The 21,154-nt window shown below is 34.1% G+C and overlaps 1 protein-coding gene across 1 annotated transcript in view; it reads left to right on the top strand.

Annotated features, from left to right (window-relative positions):
- The window catches only part of LOC150104201 (putative carbonic anhydrase-like protein 2), a 205,757-nt gene that overhangs the window by 66,347 nt on the left and 118,256 nt on the right, over positions 1 to 21,154 (top strand). Inside the window, exon 3 of the mRNA XM_090396428.1 lies at positions 829 to 965. Within this exon, the coding sequence (XP_090252554.1) occupies positions 829 to 965 (137 nt within the window). The remainder of the gene's footprint in view (positions 1 to 828; positions 966 to 21,154) is intronic.

The raw sequence follows: 21,154 nt of genomic DNA, 5'->3' as shown, positions 1-21,154 counted from the left end.
CTATTTTAGAGCCATTTGACCTAATATCAAAATTTTAATAGTCTCCTACACAGAAAATGTAAGTGTAGAATATGCTGTCGCTTGATTATAACACCGACTTCCACCTGTTTGGAGATTCAGGTTATTATTGGTCTTCAGCCCGATTTCAATATGTAGGATATCTTTTGAATGCTACGAATGAAATATCATAATAACCTCTTGGATTTCGTGTTTCATATTTAGAAATAGGGGGGGACGTTTTTCTTTATAGATGCTCATAGTAAAATATTATGATCATAGATTGTGACTAGAGTCATAACAAACCTGACAAAACTATAAGATAAACTACAAAAATAATAAAATGTACTATAACTACTGCTTAGAGCGATACCTACACGTTCGACATATCTACCTAATAATCTGTAATTCACCTTATAGAGGTTTATATAAAGAAAAAATGCGATTTCAATGTAGCTGAAATGTAGTGTTATTGTAATCGCAAGTTCTGTAAGGAGATTCATTTTCCTATGAAGCAAATTCCTAGCTTGCCGTGCTGCGGAAATATTCAAAACAATTCTGAATGTTGAAGAGCAAGGAAAGAATGGGAGTAATTCTCAGATTTCGAATTCCTTTCTTCAATAAGCATTAATAGAAGCCCGATGGCTTCTAAGCAAACAAGCTTCCTGTTCCGCACATTCAGTGTCATTCTTTCATACAACAAATATTCTTATCGAAAACAAAAATGAGTTTTTTCTTTTAAATTTCGCCGTATAATCTGCGATTGAAAATACTGCAAAAAATTAATACTTTTTGTTCTTCATAAATTCAAAATAAATTCACATTTTACAGGTCCTGATTTTTGGGGTTTGCTGAATCTTGATTGGACGTTGTGTACCAAAGGAAAACATCAATCACCAGTTAATGTTGATCCTGAAAACCTTCTTTATGATCCGTATTTAATGCCTCTACAGATAGATAAAGTAAGGGTAAGTAGAATTGTATTCCGTCTCCGCAGTATATTAACGACGTACGTTTATTTAACATGGATGAAGGCAAGGAAGCAAATAGTTTCACACACATGGTAAGTATCACTGGGATTTTAAGCTATTTGTATAAATAATAGAGAAACTACATTAGCTTTATTATGCCGTAAACAGAGCGCTACTTTCAGTTAACAAAATTCCCCATTAAACTTATAATTTCTCAAATCTCGAAGGCTCCAACAAGCTACAGTTGAGTTAAAAAAGAAACCCGAATATACCAGCAAGCAAGCTGAGGTTACATTAACAGTTTCTTCCGGGATAAATTAATGAAATTGTTTGTTTCATCGTTTTCCATGTATGTAGAATAAGATGTTCGAGTGTAATAATAACAGTTCATTAATTATGTGGTAATTACTACAGAGACTAAATTTCTAAGAAATTCGGTGCCTCGTAAGCCAAATAAAGAAGTTACTGTCATCTGTAAGATTTCAAATGATTGTTCTCTGGATATCCTATTTGTAGATGGATTGTGCGATTTATAAAAAATGACGCCGATTCGGTCACAATGTTTATACTCGGGGATAATAAATTATTAATTCAAATATAGTTATAATAAATTATTACTGATACTATTAAATAAACTTTGTGTAAATATGTGTAAACTGTGTTGCATCAATTCATAATCTCAGAGGATAATATACAGCTTAATTTAAAAGGAGTAATGTATCTAAGTTTTCACCCTCGTAATGTGGTAAATTATTCAATAATGTTTTCATTACTTTATTTTTTTATTAATTGAAACGAATATATTGAAACTATTATATTTGAGAGTCAAGTTATTGAGACATCCAGAAAGTCAAGGGTTCATCGATGGAGTCTATATATTACCAAAACCAGTATTAATTTGCAATTTTTGCTATGTGAACTTCAAATTCCTATCCACCATAACTCCAAGATCCATAGCCTCATCAGTTTCTTGTAGCATAATCCCACTAATTTAATATGCTGTTAGATATCACATCAGGGCAAAGTGCATAACTTGACACTTACTAACATTGAACTCATAGCCAATATCATTTGCTCAATTTTCTAACCTATTCACGCATGCGATGCTGGAAAGAAATCAACGGACATCCTCATGGCCAAGGGGTTTCGTGCCATGTAACGAGTCACTTGTTTGTAGTCTGTATAAGTTGAAGAAATATGATGATCCCAAGTCAGTGCAACTGTGTCCGCGCGAAATGGCTGTGAGAAAGGAACTAATGGAGTTCCTTTTTCACTCACTGAAAGAGGCAAAGCGATACGATGCGATGTTGGAGGCCTATCTGTTCGGCAAATTGTTAACAAATTGGGCCATGCCAAGTCAAGCGCAGGGAGTCAAATTCAAATGCACCCGCAATGAGCGATCCACTCACCGAACATGACCGTACAGTGCTACGAAGGATAATATGTAAAAACTACCATTCGTCCGCCGACACGTTGAATGCGGAGTTCCGCACCGACGGGAACACGAATCTGCCCAAAAAACATTCAGAAGCGAGGCTCACAAGATGGATTTCCATGGTAGGACCTCAATATGAAGCCCCGCATTACCCGAACCAACATGCAGCGTCGTCTTCAGTGGTGCAAAGAGCGTGTACAGTGAGACGTAGAAGCTTGGAAAGCTAGGTTATGAAGCGACGAATCATGCTACACCCTCTACCGAGAAGATGAACGGGTATGGGTATAGCAGTTGCCCGGTGAATGTCTCTTATTAGAGTGCGTAACGCCAACTCTGAAATTGGGAGGCGGCAGTGGATGATATGGTCCTGTTTTTCCTGGTTTGGCTTCGGACCTCGGTTTGTGGTGTAACGAACACCGAACTCCGAGAGTTATCTGAACGTTCTGGACAATGCAGTGCCTCCTACTTTGTGGCGTTCCTACGGAATTTACTATTCTTTCTTTCAGTAACACTAGGTATGAACCTTGACATAAGGCTGCTGCTGTAACAGTGTGATTTGAGGACACGAAGGTCATTACACTTGACTGACCTCTACGGAGTTCTGATCTCAACTCTATTGAACACCTGTAGGATGATTAGGGCCTTGGGTGAAGTCAAGAGACGTCTGCCCCCAAACAGTCCAGGATTTCATTACATGCCTACAAGAAGAATGGTCCAAAATTATCTTGTAGAAATTATGCCCAGTAGGACTCTGCGGTCATGTGATCTTAGCGAAAAGCGGTCTTACATCTTATTAGTGTGAGCGCTATACTATTTTCCCCTCATACTATGGTCTTCGTTGATTTCTTTCAAAGCAGTGTGTATATATATATATATATATATATATATAATAAATGCAAAAATAAACAAAATGTAAAAAAATAAATGGTAGATAATATATTTTAAATTATAAATATGTTCAATGTTTTAAATTATTTTATGCATTTTAATAAAGTTGAAAATTTTTTAATTTAAAATAATTTGCCTATATTAAATTTATTTATAATATTTAATTTAAAGTAATTTATCTTTCCATAATATTTTAATAATGATGTTACATTCTTTTTGAAATATTATAGGAAGATAAATTAAATTATATTGATAAAATGTATATATATAAATATATAGGTCAAAATGATACGTATTGAGAAAGAGAGAGAAAGAGACCACAGTGAATAGTACTATTTTCCATTTAGCTTTATGAGAAATAACTTTATTATCAATCACAGATATAATGAATAAAAATATTCATCATTCACTTCATATGGCCATAATCAGCGAGAAGTCTTCATGAGAGAGAGAGAGAACTGCTCACCTGGTAATGTCCGTACTTTAACGAATTGATCAGAGCAAGCAAACTGCTACAGTAAAATCATTAGGGTTAGCATCAACTTGTTCATGTTAAAACTGTCATTGATTTCAACGCTAATGTTCTCGCACGCTTCTGTGTCAAACGATGATTAGCTTCGGTTTTATCAGGCCAAAGATGGAGACGACAGGTGGGGAGGGTATTAACACTACGGTAGGGTGACTGATAAATAATCACTTCTCCATTAACCAATAAAAGAAAAGTTCTACACAAGGAGCATTAGCGAACTTCAATTTTACTTTAAATAATCGTAAATATTCACTGAATTTTGAGTTACAATACAGGAATTGGTGGCTTTCATCATGATTACTTTTGTGTGTGTGTGTGTGTGTGTGTGTGTGTGTGTGTTTTGGTAACACTACAGTAGTTATTTATAACCAACGTTCCTTAACCAAAGCCACATTTGCATATAATATAATTTCCAAGTTTACAGAATGTAATATCGGTTTTATCACTGTTTTTCTTATCGTTCTTCAATCGCAATAACATCAGAACAAAAGGGGGGAAGAAAGCGAACCAAGTTATGCGAGCCAACCTAAATCATTCCGCTAGTTTTCCATTTGTTTTGAAGGTCGTTACACAAGGCAATATAAATGGAAATCTGTACCATTCAAGCAAGCAACTTATTGAGTTATTAACATGCAAAAAGTACTGCAGCTGATGGCATGACTTAGAGCTTGTTGTTTAAATGGCTAAGCACTAAAAGGGATAGAAGAATTCCTGTTCTTTTTGCATGTTTTCTAACATTCCAAAATAAAAGCAATTATTCCTTCATTGTCTTCCTGACAATGCATTCTTATCTCGTCTCCAAGTTCACTCTTCCATTATCTTCAGAAGTTGTGTTGATTTAGTTCTTATGTTTTACAATTGGGTACTCTTTGTCGCCAAATACATACAAGAAGCAATTTCCGTTCCCATTATTTTTTCCAACCATTAGAAGTAACCCTTTTCATACTGATGAATGCCATTTGAATACATATACAAAGATCTGAATGGAAAAACTCTCATTCAGTTCTTGGTTTCAAAACATACTAAAATACCATAATATTTGGCCAATGAATATATATGAAAATATTTTTTAAAAATGCTAAAATCCCGTAAAATTTAATGTTAAAAATCGCCGAACAGTTATTTTTATTATTCTCTATTTATTGAATCCGGTCCGATGGTCCAAAAATAGTCAACCATTGCTTTCTATTTTACCCATTTCTATCAACATTGTCCTCAATGATAAACTCAATACTTCTGAATGAGATTGGCATGAATGTTATTGAAAGGCCAGCTAGCTTACACAGCCACATACGTCATGCTTAGTTATTTATAATATCGTGGAATGGTGTAACACCGGTCTTTTAATGCAGTTCTGTGCGTGATTTCAATAGGATTCTCTGCAAAACTATCTATAGAAATTTTCCAACGACTCTAACTGTTATTATGCACGAAGTTTCAATAGCGATTGTTCTCTTTTGTTCTCTCTAGGGTAGATAGATAGATGGTTGAGATGTGGGTTTCGTGGGATAACCACGTACATCGATTTTCTTAACGAGCTGTATGAGTGACATTCTCAGAGGCTTTAGTTAAGATAAGGGATCTCACTAGAGTCTAATCTGCATGCTCACTGAGTGCTTATTTGATTGATAAGGGCCATTATCCCTGCTTCTCGAAATATTGTTTACTCGTGGTGCATCTTATCATCCAGCGGTCGCAGTGCTGCACTAAGATTTTAATTATTTTCTCTTTTATGACCTGCAGGAATTTTTCATCAGTTGTGAAGTGAACTTTCATTCTATTTTCGGAAGTGAGAGGAATTATAACAGCGGCGAACTACACTGTCCCTGTGGGAACAGGATTAAAATATTCTTTCTGACTTTTTTTATTTATATGAGAAAAAAGAAAGATAGTAGTTCCCTGCTATCAGGTTGTCTTAGTGATGCAAAACTGCATTGTGTTACAAGAGGGTTACAAGATTTGGAAGACATTGACGCGTAGTGGTGAAGACGACTTAACTTTCCTTGATGATCCTGTAATAATTTAAGTCGTTCTATTTTTCACAAGAAATCTGGAATTACAAATGCACGCATTAGTCTCTACAAATGAAGGTAGTATCTTAACATCGAAATTTTCTGTCATTTATATTTTAAATTAAACATATTTAATATATAAAAATAACCAAGTATTCTTCGAATCACAGAAATCCTTCCGACTTCTAAAACATCCCTTAATTGGAGTGTTAATCGAGTTCTAGAGTAGATGTGCACTGCTTAAATACATTCACAGATCTGAAGCTTCTAATTGCGTTGTAACTGTATAGAAATAAACTCATATAATCTTCCATGATAAAGAAGAGAATACTCATCGGTAAGATGGCATAGCAACATTACACACAACATTTATGGATGAAAGCTGAAGTATGAATTTGCGTACAGGGAAAAATAATTTTAAATCTTGCTATTTAGAATGCTAATTTATAATGCACATCAGATATCATCGAATGTACGAAAATTACATGAACAGAAATTTTTTTGACTACTAGGGGTAACTGGAAATTTTATGCTATACTTTTCAACATGCTATTACTATGTGAACATAGTCTTAGTCATTAATGAAAGTTAAGAAAAAACTGCGTTGAAAAAGTGGAAAAAAGTAGAGAAAATGTGGTACAATCGTAACACCCCTTTCTATCAGATCAGCGATTTGTTGTTAAACGAGTCAATTGGTTCTGCAAAATCTTTCGGCTGAAGTCATTGTAAAGAACGTCGTTAGAAAACATATTATTCCAGTAACATGATGCTCCAAGTAAAATCCAGATCGAAAATTAACATCAGTACTCTTCGTTCAACATACCTGAACACTTTAAAAGAAGCATAAATCCTTATCAATCATAAAATAAGAGACTGCGGCAACGGTAAAGTTCATTGAGATACAATGTGATTTGACGTGTCATTGAACATATAGTGCCCAACAGTTTATTATTGATGAAGTGTTAGAGGTTATGGTGTCTCGATATTAATAGATACGTAAATGACAAGGAATTATGTTCTCCACACAAGCCGATTCTGATGTGCAGAGTTATTTAAAATATGCGATCCCCATTTATGTGTTGAATTCCCTTAGGTATATCGCTAATTAGAAATCCAATATCAGTAAATGCCAACACCTTACAAGTGTTGTAACCATATAGATAACTTTAAATTTGAGAAGCACAGAATAGACGTTTGTAAATGGTGGTAGAATGAGGTTCATTACCCGGTTTGAGACTGCTTAATGAAGACAAAGTCTGAAATATCTTAAACCTCCATGTTAAGCTTTTAGATCGGGATTATCTAATCGTTGGAAGCTAGAAAAAAGATTTAAGGTTTCTCAGATAAAGGTGAAGTAGGCGGTCTTATGGGAAGCTAAATGATTCCCTCACAAAATAAATTGGCCGGAGTATGCAAGGGCGTAATAAACTTTCCAAATTTCTTAATTCACGTGCAGGACAGAAGCACTACTAGTGGTCATGTAGAATGAATGCTATGTGGTCTTCTTTCTCATCATGGTGATCAAAGTTGGAAGTGGAACATGTCCGCAGAAATCGAATGGCCATGAGTAAGAAAGTCACTTGACGGAACTTCTTAGCTGTCGGTCATGCCACAATTGAGCTTTTACATGACAGTCACAAATTTTTTCTACATTATGTTACAAGAGCCTATCTCAATGTCGAGGGTAATCGATTGAATTACATCGCTAACAACCAGAAAGAGTTGCGAGCTATCGTTGAGACTTGATGGATCACTTTACTAACAGAGCTGAAATCGGAAACACTTCTGGAAGGGTGGCAAATTTTTATTTTTTTGTTAGAAGTCTACCAAAAATATACTAGAGCATAAAGACTCTATGTCCATTTGCGCAAATATAGCTTGGTAAACCGCACTGCTTGATTGCTTTTACAAATAGCTCTTTATAAGGATGTGGAGAAAAATACTTTATGAGTATGGTATCCATTGATCAGACCTGCTTACATATGTTCTATTTGTAAACTGACGACGTATACCATATAGTTCCAGGTATCCTTAGCAAAAGGAAGCGAGTTTTATTTGCGCATTTAATCTCGGAAAAAGTGATTTCTCACAAGAAAGAAGGAGACATCGGAAATATGAGAAATATCTATTGTTCCTTGGCGTCGTGCAGGAGTTAAGAGTTCTAAGTTAATAGAGATAAAAATTCTTTCAGCTTCGGTGGCCGAGTGATAAAAGCCTCAACACAACACAACAGATCGCCGCACAAACATAGAATTTGCTACGAGATTATGTTGAGTACCACTTAGTCAAACATTTGAAATAACAAGCATTTCCTGCTTGTTATTTCAAATTGACAGCCTGGTTGGCCGAGCGGTTAGCGTATCCGCTCTCCAGCCAAAAGGTTGTGGGCTCGAATCCCGCCGTAGCCATGGGTGATTGTCTGTGGAAATTCTAGTAGTAGATGGCGTAGTTGGTGGATTGAGTGGTCGAGATAGAGAGATGTAGAGTAGGTGTCCTCCCGCTTGAACTCCCTCGAGGTGTCACGTAATAATACATCCTAATAGAAAAACATTCAGATGCATTAATATTGACCTCTCCAATTTTCTACTTTTTTATGTATAAATAAATTTTACTCTTCTAGAGTGCGATCGATTCAAAACTGTAAACATGCCAATCTTAAATGTTGATGATTATTAAAGTTGAGTCCAAAAATTATTAAAAGCTAGACTAAGAATATTTATCTGTGATATACACAATCTATTAAAATAGGTATTTTAATAATTTTTAATAAATGCCGCGGACTTTTCATTTTTATTTTTTCTACCTTTTTGATGATAAAAGTCATTAGTATATTAATGCTACTAAACATGCCAAGTAACATACTAAATTTATTAAATAAGCTAATTTCTAAACAAAGTGCACAATATTGCCATGATATGTCATTTATTATTGAAGTATAATTATTTTTAGAAATGCGTGGACATTAACATTTATCTATGAAATCTTAATCTTTGTTGGGTCTCCGAGAAATTATGGTACATTGACAATCCCAAGCAAAGAAATTCGCTCTGTGTGTGTGTGTGTGTGTGTGTGACTAAAAGCTTTTAAATAATTCGGTCTAGAATTTAATTTAATTAAAAGAGAACCAGAGTGAAAACATCATCATTAAACCAACAACACTTGTTAGGGAAGAATCATATTTTTCCTTTCCAATTCAACATTAAATTCTTCATATGTTGTACCTCAATTGGAGTGAATTTAACCCATTACAGAATCGAAGCTACGCATTCGTAGATATCTTTCCTGATATGTTTCCTGTGTTTAGTGGTAGTTTGCATAAACATGTGCACACGTTCATTCTCCCTTTCGACACCGTGTTTGTCACCCCCCCCCCCATCCATTCACTTGGCTCGTAGATTCGTTCTTTTTGCCATTTTCTATCTCTGCGAACAGTAGTAAGGATGCCAGCGGCAGGAAGCCCATCGACATGAGTAGTTTAACTTCCGGTACTTGAATAACGCCTTCCTGTTCAATACTAGGTGTCGCTAAATACTAGTAAACTTTGAAAATTACTCACCAAACTTGTCCCATTAAACATCCCGCTATTCACATGCATGTCGACAAGCTGCAGTACAGCTAAATTCAAAGAGAAGCTTCTATGAAAAACTCAAACCTTCCGAAAACAAAATGAACAAAAAAAAAAAAACACATTTTGGTAAGCGATTAAATCTGCTTATCCATAGCTGTACCCTGTAATAAGTTAGGCACGTTAGACTGAAGCGTCGTCGGGAGGTCTTACATTGTATCTGTGAGTGATCGATGAGTACCAGGCGCTCGGACAAGACTTTTTCCGCGGATGGAAGTCTCTGAAAGGCCAACATTATAGCCCTCGTGAGCAAAAAAAAAAAAAAAAAACTCCTACAGATAAAAAAGTATAAAATCCCAGGATTCTGGATATTGCTATTTTTATCACTAGTGTGTTTCACCTCCTCCGGATTTCATTTGTCCTCTTTTTCAGTGCACTATCGCAAAATGACCAACTTTGGTGATTTTAACGGATTCTCATTTTCAGGCACTTCGGAGTACTTATATAAGGTAGTGTTCGTGAAGCGAACTTTTCCAGCTCAGTAGGGAGTAGTAGGAGTGTCCCTAATGTAATTAATCTTGGTGTAAACAGCTGCTTTTTTTATTTTTTTTATCTGGAAGGCAATATCCAATACCTTTCTAAAGTTGTTGTGTTACTTTGACAATGCGAAAAGCACTCCTATATCCTAGATCGAGAATATTTTTACTTTGAAACAATAAATTTTAGTGCTAATGCTTAAGTTTATTAGCCGTACACAGAATATTAATGCAATGTTATTCAGTTTAAGATATTATCAAATCCCAAACTGTAGAGCTTACGAGACAATAGTCAATGCTGTTTGTTTTTAAGCAGCATTAACCTCGATTTCATTCATTTTAAATTACTGTAATTCTATTTATTATATAAAAATATTTATTTGCAAACACAATGCAGATGCTCTATAACTTTAAATGAGATAATCTATTATATATTAATTTTGAATAAATCTTTTCTCCAGCCATTATAAATGTCACATGTTTTCTTTGTGAAGAATTATAAGAGCTAAGCCTAATGCCTGTTGGACCAAATACACATTAGGCTTAGCTATTATAATTTTTCACCTACAATAGAGTACAAAACTGTTCAGTGTTGAATTTGAATTTTTGATTGTTGATATATCCGATGTTTTTGGAAGAATTATCATAATATTTGCAACAAATTTAAAATTTTCAAACTTATTTAAAGAATATGGAGCACTACTATTCGTGTATTTGTTCAAACTTCCTTCTTCACTATTTTTCATAATGGCCTATAATAGAGCACAAAACTGTTCAGTGTTGAATTTGAATTTTCGATTGTTGATATATCCGATGTTTTTGGAAGAATTATCATAATATTTGCAACAAATTTAAAATTTTCAAACTTATTTAAAGAATATGGAGCACTACTATTCGTGTATTTGTTCAAACTTCCTTCTTCACTATTTTTCATAATGGCCTATAATAGAGCTTGGTTCAGTATAAATTTAATACGCACCCATTGCAACCAATTGCTTTTATCATTCTATTAAAATTCAACAACTTCCAAATAACCGGCAACACGCGAACACACAATATACATTTAACTATAAATAGTTAAACATTTATCCCCTCTGTAAAGTGTATATAAAGAGTACATATATAGCATATATATATAGATTATCGTTTTTGCTGTTATTGCTCAGCAGGTGGTTTCAAACTTTATATATCATTTGAAAACGTTAGCAAAAAAAATTAGTTTTTACAGATACATGTTTATCTGTAAAACCGATTCCGACAGCCAAAGTTGCCATGACAAAAATACGTTAACAAAGCGTCAATTATACGCTTTTCTGTATGAACTCTTCCGCGGTTTCAAACCTAGCAAAGCCTAATCCAAGTTGTTAACAAATGACGATTTAACTTGAAAATTTTCAGCTCATTTTCATAATTTGTAGCTGAGGTAAATAAAACTACGGTGGCAGCCAGAATCGAACTTACTTTTCAAAACAGTAAATTCTGTTTTCAAAAATAACTTCAGACCACAGTTGGCCTTATTATTATTATGAGGGGGGGGGGGATAATAACATTATCGTCGGCTAACTGATGGTTATCGGTAACTATTACACTTCAGTCCTATTTTTTGCACGTTCTTTCTACCTCTGCAGAACACACGTGGAAGTTATTTACGATGTATTTACCACCACACGTAATCATCATTAGGATAGAGTCGCCAAGTGTATAGAAGGCCCGTGTGCATATAATAAACTTATCCAGTCGGTTTCTCTTTAACTATTAATTCCAAATTCAGCCATCGATAAGTTAATCGTAGTTCTTAAAAATTGCAATATTTTTATAAATTTAAGGAACAATGCTATGAGTTCATAACTTTTCTATTAATTTAACAAAAAGAAATCGTTATTGTTAAATTAATAGCATGATATAAGTAGAATACACTTCGAATTAAAATTTTAATTCAAAAACTAACCAACAAACCTACATACACTGGAGAAGTTTCTGTTTGATGTAACTTCTATAGAATAACAATACAAATAATGGATAATACTGAATTTCTCTGAGGGTACTTATTGAGTGATTAGTCCGCTTTTAAATTAATGTCTGAAGTTTATGAGTTTATCATTGAAAGAAGAACCATATATCAGCCAACTAATTATCTTAAAACAGGTTTATTTCTTCAATCACATTACATATCTCTGCATTATATCTAAATAATCTAAGTCTGGTGATCAATTACAGCTAGCAACCCTTGACTGTACCTTATGGAATAAGTGTGAACTCGCCATAATATAATAGCAGTTGAGATTAAATTTTAGTAACTGAAAACTTGCAAAATTACTTGGAATTTTCAATATAATTGTAAAGCTTCTAAAGTGATTTTTGGAAGTATACAAATAGATACATTAAGTACTAATGTGTTTGATAGTTGGTTGCAAAGTATTTACCCTATTAAAAATCTTGTATCTCAATAAACCTCTAATATCAGAAGTAGTTCCAACTGATGACGTAGATCTGTAGATAACCTCGCACACAACAACAATTACCACGATTGGCTACTATTAAATCGCTTCAGTTAGAATTTTACTGGGAGAAAACCTTCTATTGCACTAATGGAGAAAAACTAAATTACTTTGAAAAGTAAAAAATATTCAAAAAAATAATTACTTCTAGAATAATTCTCTGACGATTTTTTTAATGGTGCTTGAAGGAAAACGAATGCTGAAAATGGAGTTATTTGCACTCAAATGATGGGTTCTGACAAAGAACAGGCTAACGAAGTTGAAAGACTACATCTTAACAAATCGAGACACTATAGCTTACGAATTATTGTAATTTTTTTTTTGTCTGTATCATCGGCGAATGCTTTTAATTTTTCATTACTGAACAACACTTTTAATTTCATTTCTCTGCCTTAAATATTAAGATTTAATGAATTAGAAAAAGCAGACTGAAAGAAAATTAAAGGGAAAAAAAAACCATTCCCTTCGTATGCAACATTTGTTATGAAAATTACGGACAAAACGCCTTTATTCTTTTGCGTTTGAAATGCGGAGATTTTTGTTTTCTTTGCATGCAGTTTGGGCGGTGTACTTATGCCCATTAATCATTCCAAGTGTGAGGTCCAAATGGAGCTAAATAATAGTTTGAGGCATGGTTCGTTGTTACATTGCCTAGTAAATAGCTTACAGGGATGGAACAGACAAACAGAAGAGCGTCCTTATGGGAACTGTTTTTAATGCTCTTTTAGGGAGGCAGATGGTTACAAATAGTTAAAGTTACAGAAAGAGGCGAATGTCTTTGAAAATGTATTCATACAACAGCACGCACGCACACACATTAGTTCATTGTTAGGTAAAATGTATGGGCTGCAAATATTTATTTCAGCAGACGCAATAATATTGCAATTATTAAGGCCCATGTACCATCAATAAATAGCGCAATTGAGAATGAAAATAGCTACAGAATACTAGATAGGACAATTCTGTATTGTTGGTTCTTGGGTTAAATTTATGGAAAAATGTAGATATATAGCTTTCTTTTTGTACCTGTTTTACTATCTGTTTTAATCATTATTTAATATGTACCTGTTTTACTATCTGTTTTAATCATTATTTAATATTTAATAAATTTATTAACATACATTAACATTTCCGGCTAGATGGGTGAAGCAAAATTGCTTTTCATATTCCCCTTTGTCTTGTAATGAAAGAACTTTGAATGGAGTGTTAGTGAGCTATATGCTCGCCCATTGAGGGCAGTGAAGTTAGTTGTGTTCAGCGGAACTTAAGATAGATTTTGGTCTTTTATATTTGTGGATTTCTGCTTCATTATATTCCGAGGCTTCCTTGATTAACGGGTTTGGATGGTTACTTGTCTTGGTAAAGAACTTCTCAACTAGATTTATGAGAAAGGAAGATATATAAGGGATATTAACTTCTCTATGGATCTGGGTGTTTATTATAAACCAAGGGGCATCTAGAATCATCTTCAGGCACTTATTCTGTAATCTCTGAAGTTGTAGAATGTTTGAATTAGCGGTGTGGCTCCATGCTGGGGATGCGTAAGTGATAACCGGTCAAATTACCATCTTGTATTTAATAAATTCCTTATCCTTATAAATACTGACTTAAAGGGGCGAAGCAAGAATGCTTTTCATATTCCTCGTTATCTGTAGAGGACAGTGTAGGGATAAGGTGTTATTGTGCAATTAAAGCTCTGATCATGGCAGGACGGTAACAGCAATAGCCGAGCCTCAGTTAGAACTTCATTGGCTACAGCATTGCCATCCATTACCCTCCAAGGGTATTGGATTGAATGAATCAATCACCGCATCTCACGGTCGATTGATTCCCGAAAACCACATCATTTAATAAATTGTTAGTTCTTATAGTTCTTATAAGAATTGGGCGATGGACTGAGTCCTTTGACTCTTTATCCCGTCATCTGAATGAAGTAAATCTGTGTGGATGGAGTGTTATTGAGCTTAAAAGCTCTAGTCATGGCTGGGTAACGGCAATAGCCGAGCCTCAGTTAAAACTTCATTGGCTACAGCATTGCTATTTGTTACCCTGGAAGTCCTAAAAAGGACTTTTCCCCGAGCTAAATACCCTTTAATAAATTCAATTATCCTTGCTTTTAATGGAATTGCCTTATATCATTAAAGAAAAGGTGTACTGCTAATTTCATTTTAATTCTAATGTTATGAAGTTAACAAAATTTTAATATTCACATTTACGGATTTTATTTTATTTTTTTTTATTTATCAAATTATTTATTTATTATTGTTATTTTTTGTACAGTAACGTGTTTATCACAGCAATTGAATTCACCACAAGCTTTGAGACATATAATGTAGATATATTATTATCAAATTTCTTTAATTAGGCAGAACCAGAGTGTAATTGTTATATTAGAACAGAGTGGTCAAATGGCAGCAAAACGAAACTAAAAGCACTCTCTCTATTAGCAGCTACTAAAGTAATTTTTCACATATAAAAATGTGAAAAATTTGCTAAAAGTTATATTTAGCAGATCGCTGCCAAATATAACCTTGCAAACGGTAGCAATACACTTTCATTGACTAAGAAAATGTTTATATTTTTATTATACATTTGAATTGTACTTATTTTTTCACACAATTAGATTTTCGTTAAAATTTCTACTTTCCATACTTATAAACCTACTTTCGTAGTGCCTTATGCAAATTAATTGAAACTGAAATCTCGATACATCAATGCTAATCTGATTCTAAACTAGAACTTTTAATGAAGGTTACGTAAAGCCAATTATGTAGTCGTAAGCAGAGCACGTGCTGTGATGTATAGGCGCATTGTTTGAAATACTTAAAGTGATTTCAGTGCAAGGGGAAAAAAAAAAAACTGAACCACATATAAAGCAGATGCCTTCTGCTACAGCGATAACATCTGCTAAATTAATACCGTCTATCATCTACGAAAGAAAATTGATCCTGGTCGTGAGATAAGGCCTAGCAACAGCCTGAGAACATTATTTCCTTGCTAGAAATAAAGAACAGCTGAGATATGCCAGAAAGAAGCAAAGAAATCGGCTAATGTGTAAATATTTATTAACAGAATATTACTCCAACTTTTTCCGAAATGTTGCTTGAGAGGAAGCATTGTTTGCAGAGTATTTAAAAGATTCAAATTCTAATCATATCTTTCAAATCATCAGTAAATTAATAGTCTATTCAATGAATAATAATAATAATCAACGTTGCGCTATTGGCTATGGAACTGAAATGCGATCTTTTAGTGTGTGTATAATTTAAAACATATTTGTTCGGTTAGATTTGTAACATTAACGAATTCCTCCTCCCCCACACACTTATGAACCAACATGAAATAGAATTATTCTTCAATGAATCCTTTAGTGAAGCTGAAAATTGGCAAAACGGTAACGCACAATACACTAGAGCTTCAATTATCGTTATCCCCGTGTTCGCTATTCACCCTTCGATAGAACGTGTACAAGTTTTCGATGTCTCTGGCAGAACTGAAGTTAATTAAATAGTAAATAATCATATTTAATTAATGTGTTTATTTATTTTAAAGGACTTCATAATAGTTTGAATTATTTCTTATACAACTTTAGAGAAAGAAAGATCAAATTCTCTTACCAGTTGTTTCTCGTTTTATGACAAAAAACGTAATGTGATAGTAGAATATCAGAATAATTTAGCACCAAGCAGATCTAGTCAAGTAAGAAGCTACCATGTATCTTGTCACAACTGGTACGTTCTTTACAGCTGTTAAAATAAAATATTTGCTTGAGAAAGGAAAGAAAAAAAAAGCCTAGTCAATGGCTATAACTTGAGGCAAAACAATAAAAGATCATATTCTTCTGGACACATTTATAAGGAATCTCCACACGTTACTGTAAACAAAAAAAAAAGGTAAAACCATGAGCTGTGTTGCGGAGGAAACTAAGTAATTGTATTTCACTTCACTGGTTTTAGAGGTAATAAAAGTTTTAGTGATAACTCACGAAAATGATTTACAGATTGGGAAGTGGCGCAGTGCGATAAAGAAGCATCATCCAGCACATCTGGTTGACAAAACACTTCATTTTAGTCAGGATTCTTATAATACCTTTCAGGTAAGAAGTTTAATGATATTTTACTTCTTATGGAAGAGGATAACATCATAACAGGATCAGTACTAAGCTGGCAGTATTGCAATGTCTGTGGAAAGGCTCAAACTGTATTTAACGCCCGATGATATTTGTGGGAGATAGAACAGGAGTTGATAGGAGTCAAAAAAACATTTATCCCGTAAAAGATCCAATTACTTAGCATTATTTACAAAAAATGGCTTAATAAAAGTGTTTACGTCTGTGATGAATTTGAGCTCGAGTCTCTTTCCCCGGCAAATGGCTGATCTTCAAATCGTAGGATATATTTTGTATTAATGAGATAATTATATACATCAATAAATCAATAAACGGGTGATATAAGTAAAATACATTACTAGAAATGTATTTTACTTATATCACCCGTTTCCTTATGTTTCAAAATGCAGGGAAAAGCTTCAACATTTGAAGGTCACCTGTATAATTTTGTCTCGAAATACTGAGAAGAGATTATTTGGCACGTGATAAAGACGTCACGTAAATAGAAATGACACAACTGTAGGTTATCTGCACGAAGCAAAAATGAGATGTTTAGACAGACATTCTATCCTCTTAAAAATTTCAGGCATCACCATACTGGTAACGCCTGAAATTTTTAAGAGGTTTGAGTTTCAGACTTATTTTTCCCTTAGCGGTGCAAGGATGATGCGACCAGCTTACTCAGTGGGAGTTGAATAAACCAGTCCTGCATGATGTGGCAAGATTTTTCATCCCAGAAATGGAGTTTATCATTTTGCAAACGGGAAAGCTAGCCATAGGACACAGGCAATTAACAGGCATAACAGAGTGGTCTTTGATTTTGGTTGTTTGGTCGTAATTCCGATCAAAACAAAAACGATGGTTGCCTTTGCCATAATTCCAACTAATCCGAATGCACTGAACATTATGATATATGTGATATATATTTTAAAATATCTGCCAGTTAACAGTATTTAATTGAAGGTGAAAGAATAACAGGACCAAAGATACACGAGTCAAAAACCGAGTAAAGAAGCACCTAAAAAGCAACTTCATGCACAATGAACGATAAGTATCAGGATTTAAAAAAAGATGCTTTTATTTGGGCAAACAGCCGATTCCTATAACAGCTTGACTAATAACTGTTTCTTTTCTTTTGTCTTTCCACTCCTTTTTTTGAAGAATAACAGAGAGACGGTAATTCACAGCGGTTTACAAAATAAGAAATGGGTTTTTTAAAAATCTCAGTTTTTCTGTACGGAGATCGTCTGGCTATGTAATGGATACTTCCTTCTTTCCTTCGGAGTCTGATTTGGTCGCTGATATTTCAGTTCAACTGCCATTAATCTTTTTTTTTTTTTTTAATTCCAAAGCAGCGTATAGTGCAGAATTCACTAAAGCAGCATTACTATAATCGGACAAATCTGGTAAGAGTTGGTTTATGAAATTTAGAATTCACAGACGCTATGTGAACTATGCATTTTAACTAGGCATTTTTATATACTAGCTAACATATAATTGTATTTTTAAATAAACATTTATTTATTCTATTTTAGTTTCATGTTCATATTGCAGCAACGTTGGCAGAATGGTAACTAGCGAGCCAGAAATGGAAAGATCAACGCATTTTGGATGCTTTGTTTTTCTAACAGGCATCTTTTTGTTCGTGTATGAGAGCAAACAATATATTATGCAATAATTAGTCTCTCGTACGAAAAGAAGCCAGGAACCTAAAACTTAATTTTCACATCTCATCATAATGTGTTGTTTTCTGAAATATTATAACGACCATCTAAATTGAAGAAATGGAGGTCCCGAGCAAGATGGAAAGTGCTGGATTGTAATATACAGAATGGTTAAAGAAACCTTATTTGGAAAAAAAAATGCCATTGTTTCACTAAGGCCATATTTGCAACAACAGTGAAAAAACATTTCAACAATAGTGGCTCAGCTGAGTACATGAGTTTTTTTTTTTTTTTTTTTAAATCTGTCCATTGTTGTGATATAAATACATAAATATCCTTTGAACTATTCTTCAGCTCGGGAGCACGTATTATAGGATATATATATATATATATATATATATATATATATATTCTATTAATTTGCAACTGCTGGTGAACATTCGTTCACAGGCTAGCTTCCCACCATAATGTGTTGGGAAGGGCTTTAGAGCTTGTCAATCAACTTCTTGCACTCATTTAAGCTATGCAACGCATTCACTACAATGTTAATTTTCCCTTTTCCATTAGGGTTTACATTTTGCGAGTGGGGATCGCCATTAAAAATTCTAAACTAAAAATCCATGCAAAAACGTAGCCATAACTTATTTCTAAAGCAGGCAAAATAGCCGTAATTATAATAATAAACTTATTTCTAATTTATAGTTTAAGCAATGGGTTGTTCGCCAGCCACTCAAAAATACATTCCTCAAATAAAAAACAATATAAAACAGCAGTCTTCTTCTTACGTTCAGAATTTCCGGTTACAATTCGAAACCGGAAATCCCACGGAATAGGTCGGTCAATCTTTATTCCCGGAGTATAGTGTAGATGCGTGTGTTCACGGGGCTGGTTTGCCTGTTCTGGGGGACGAAAAACATGAGTTTCCGGGTGAAGAAAACCCTAAGTTAACCTTCCGTATGAGACCGGCTAACTCACCTTTGGTCGAAAGAGACCATATAAAAGTTCCTCACGTCACGCACGGGAATCGAACCCAGGTCTTTCCGACCAAAGGGCTTCGTCTATACCGACTGAGCTAGGGAGGCTCATAACAGAAGTATTACGCGAATACACCCATCATTTATTAGCCGTTTCCTTATTTTCCCCAAATTCTTATTTTACTATCCATTGAAAAGAAAACGCATTTTGAAATTGTAAATAGACATCTTCGCAAAAGCAGATTAATTAATTTAATAAAATAAAAATAGTAATAAATAAATAAAAATAATAATTACTGAACATTTTTCCGAGGTGAATTAGAACTTCGGTTCTGTTAAGCCAATCAACAACCCTACTCCTTTTAGAGTAATAAAGCCAAGCGACGCAGATATTGGACCAACCTCTGAAATGTGTAATAATAATTACCATTTAGCGATGAAGCAGCTTTGTTCACGCTTTACAAATCCAATAAAATCATGGTATGATCATGCTTTAATTCTAGAACAGGAAGGAAAAATAGCGTCTTGAGATAGCTGCTGCTATCTCAAGACGCTGTTTTCTGAACTGATATTTGATTAAAGCATGGGAAAATGGCTATCGTCATTCAAGATTCAGGTTGAACTTCATAGTTCCTTTTATTGTCAAATTTGTGATTAAAAAAATTAAAAAACTAACATATTTTACGTCTGCAGTTATGAGTGTGAGTTGAAAATAGAAATATTTCTCACAAGCATAGCAATATTCTATTATAAATCTGAAACTATTTTGAACCAGCAATGTAAATATTTTTATGTTACTCCGCCCATGATAGTTTGTAACATCTATCACTTTTAATACGGTAGATGTCTCCTGGGTTATATAATCTCGGCATCTTTAGAAGCCAACACACGCGACTTTATATATATATATATATATATATATATATATATATATATATATATATATATATATATATATATATATATATATATATATATACACGACGAAATTCATCTTCCACAAGACAATTCAACAGTTCTTTGTTGGAGAATTGTTGGATTATCCAACAAAGAATTCTCCACTTCCATTATATTCAAATCCTCCGTCCAGTGGATATACTAACCACACGCAATACTTTTACTGTGTTTAATTGTTTATGTTTGTTGTCATATCTAAGTTAGAGCCTAATTCGCATTTACAGGCAACTTTAAATATAGCATTTTAAAATTACATTGAAAAAGATTGTTTAATGATATCACCACAAGAATCTACGTTAGAACCCAAGTCCCGTTTGCAAAATAATCAAGGTAATCGTATGTACTTAAAATATTGTTGTACTTATTTGATACTTCCCGCCGTGAAGTATACTTATTTATATATTTCTGTAGACTGGTTATTCAGGAGTGCATACATAAACTTATAGCCAAACTACTTCTCTAATCCTTTTGGCTTGAATAAAATTTGTAATCTGGTGTATATACAGGGATGTACATTAAATCCGGAAGTATTACTTCACAACTTTTCCGGTTAGTGACAGTGAGATGAAGGGACAGTCTTCTGAGTCCTCAGAAGTGAAAAGTAATTACTATCAGTTAATTGTCTTAAATCACTGTTGGTTCGGAAATGAAGGTTTTAAAAAGAAATGAACGAACAGAAAATCCATTTTACATACTATTTTATTTTCCCAAGATCTCCTTTGAGATAGAACTACGATCATTGCCTACGGTATCGCAAGACGCAAGACGTTGCTGACTATAAGGGCGAAGCAAAATGCTTTTTTATTCCTTGCTATCTGATAAGGATTACTGTGTGAGGAAAAGTTTATGAGCTAAGAGCTCTGCCTGAGTGGGTGCGATTCAGAGATCTTCATTTGGAAGTAGGATGGCCTTCGGTCTCCTATATTTTGAGAAGTCTGTTTCATCATAATTGGCTGCTTGTTGCAGTAATTCATTTGGATGTGAAGAGGACACTGAGAAGAACTTCACTGCTGAAGACTG

Source organism: Typopeltis vanoorti, chromosome 8 (assembly GCF_054136105.1).
Source record: "Typopeltis vanoorti isolate ZY-2024b chromosome 8, IOZ_Tvanoo_1.0, whole genome shotgun sequence".
NCBI classification, from domain to species: Eukaryota; Metazoa; Arthropoda; class Arachnida; order Uropygi; family Thelyphonidae; genus Typopeltis; species Typopeltis vanoorti.
The sequence above is the reverse complement of the archived record's forward strand: the minus strand, read 5'-3'. Positions and strand labels throughout refer to the sequence as shown.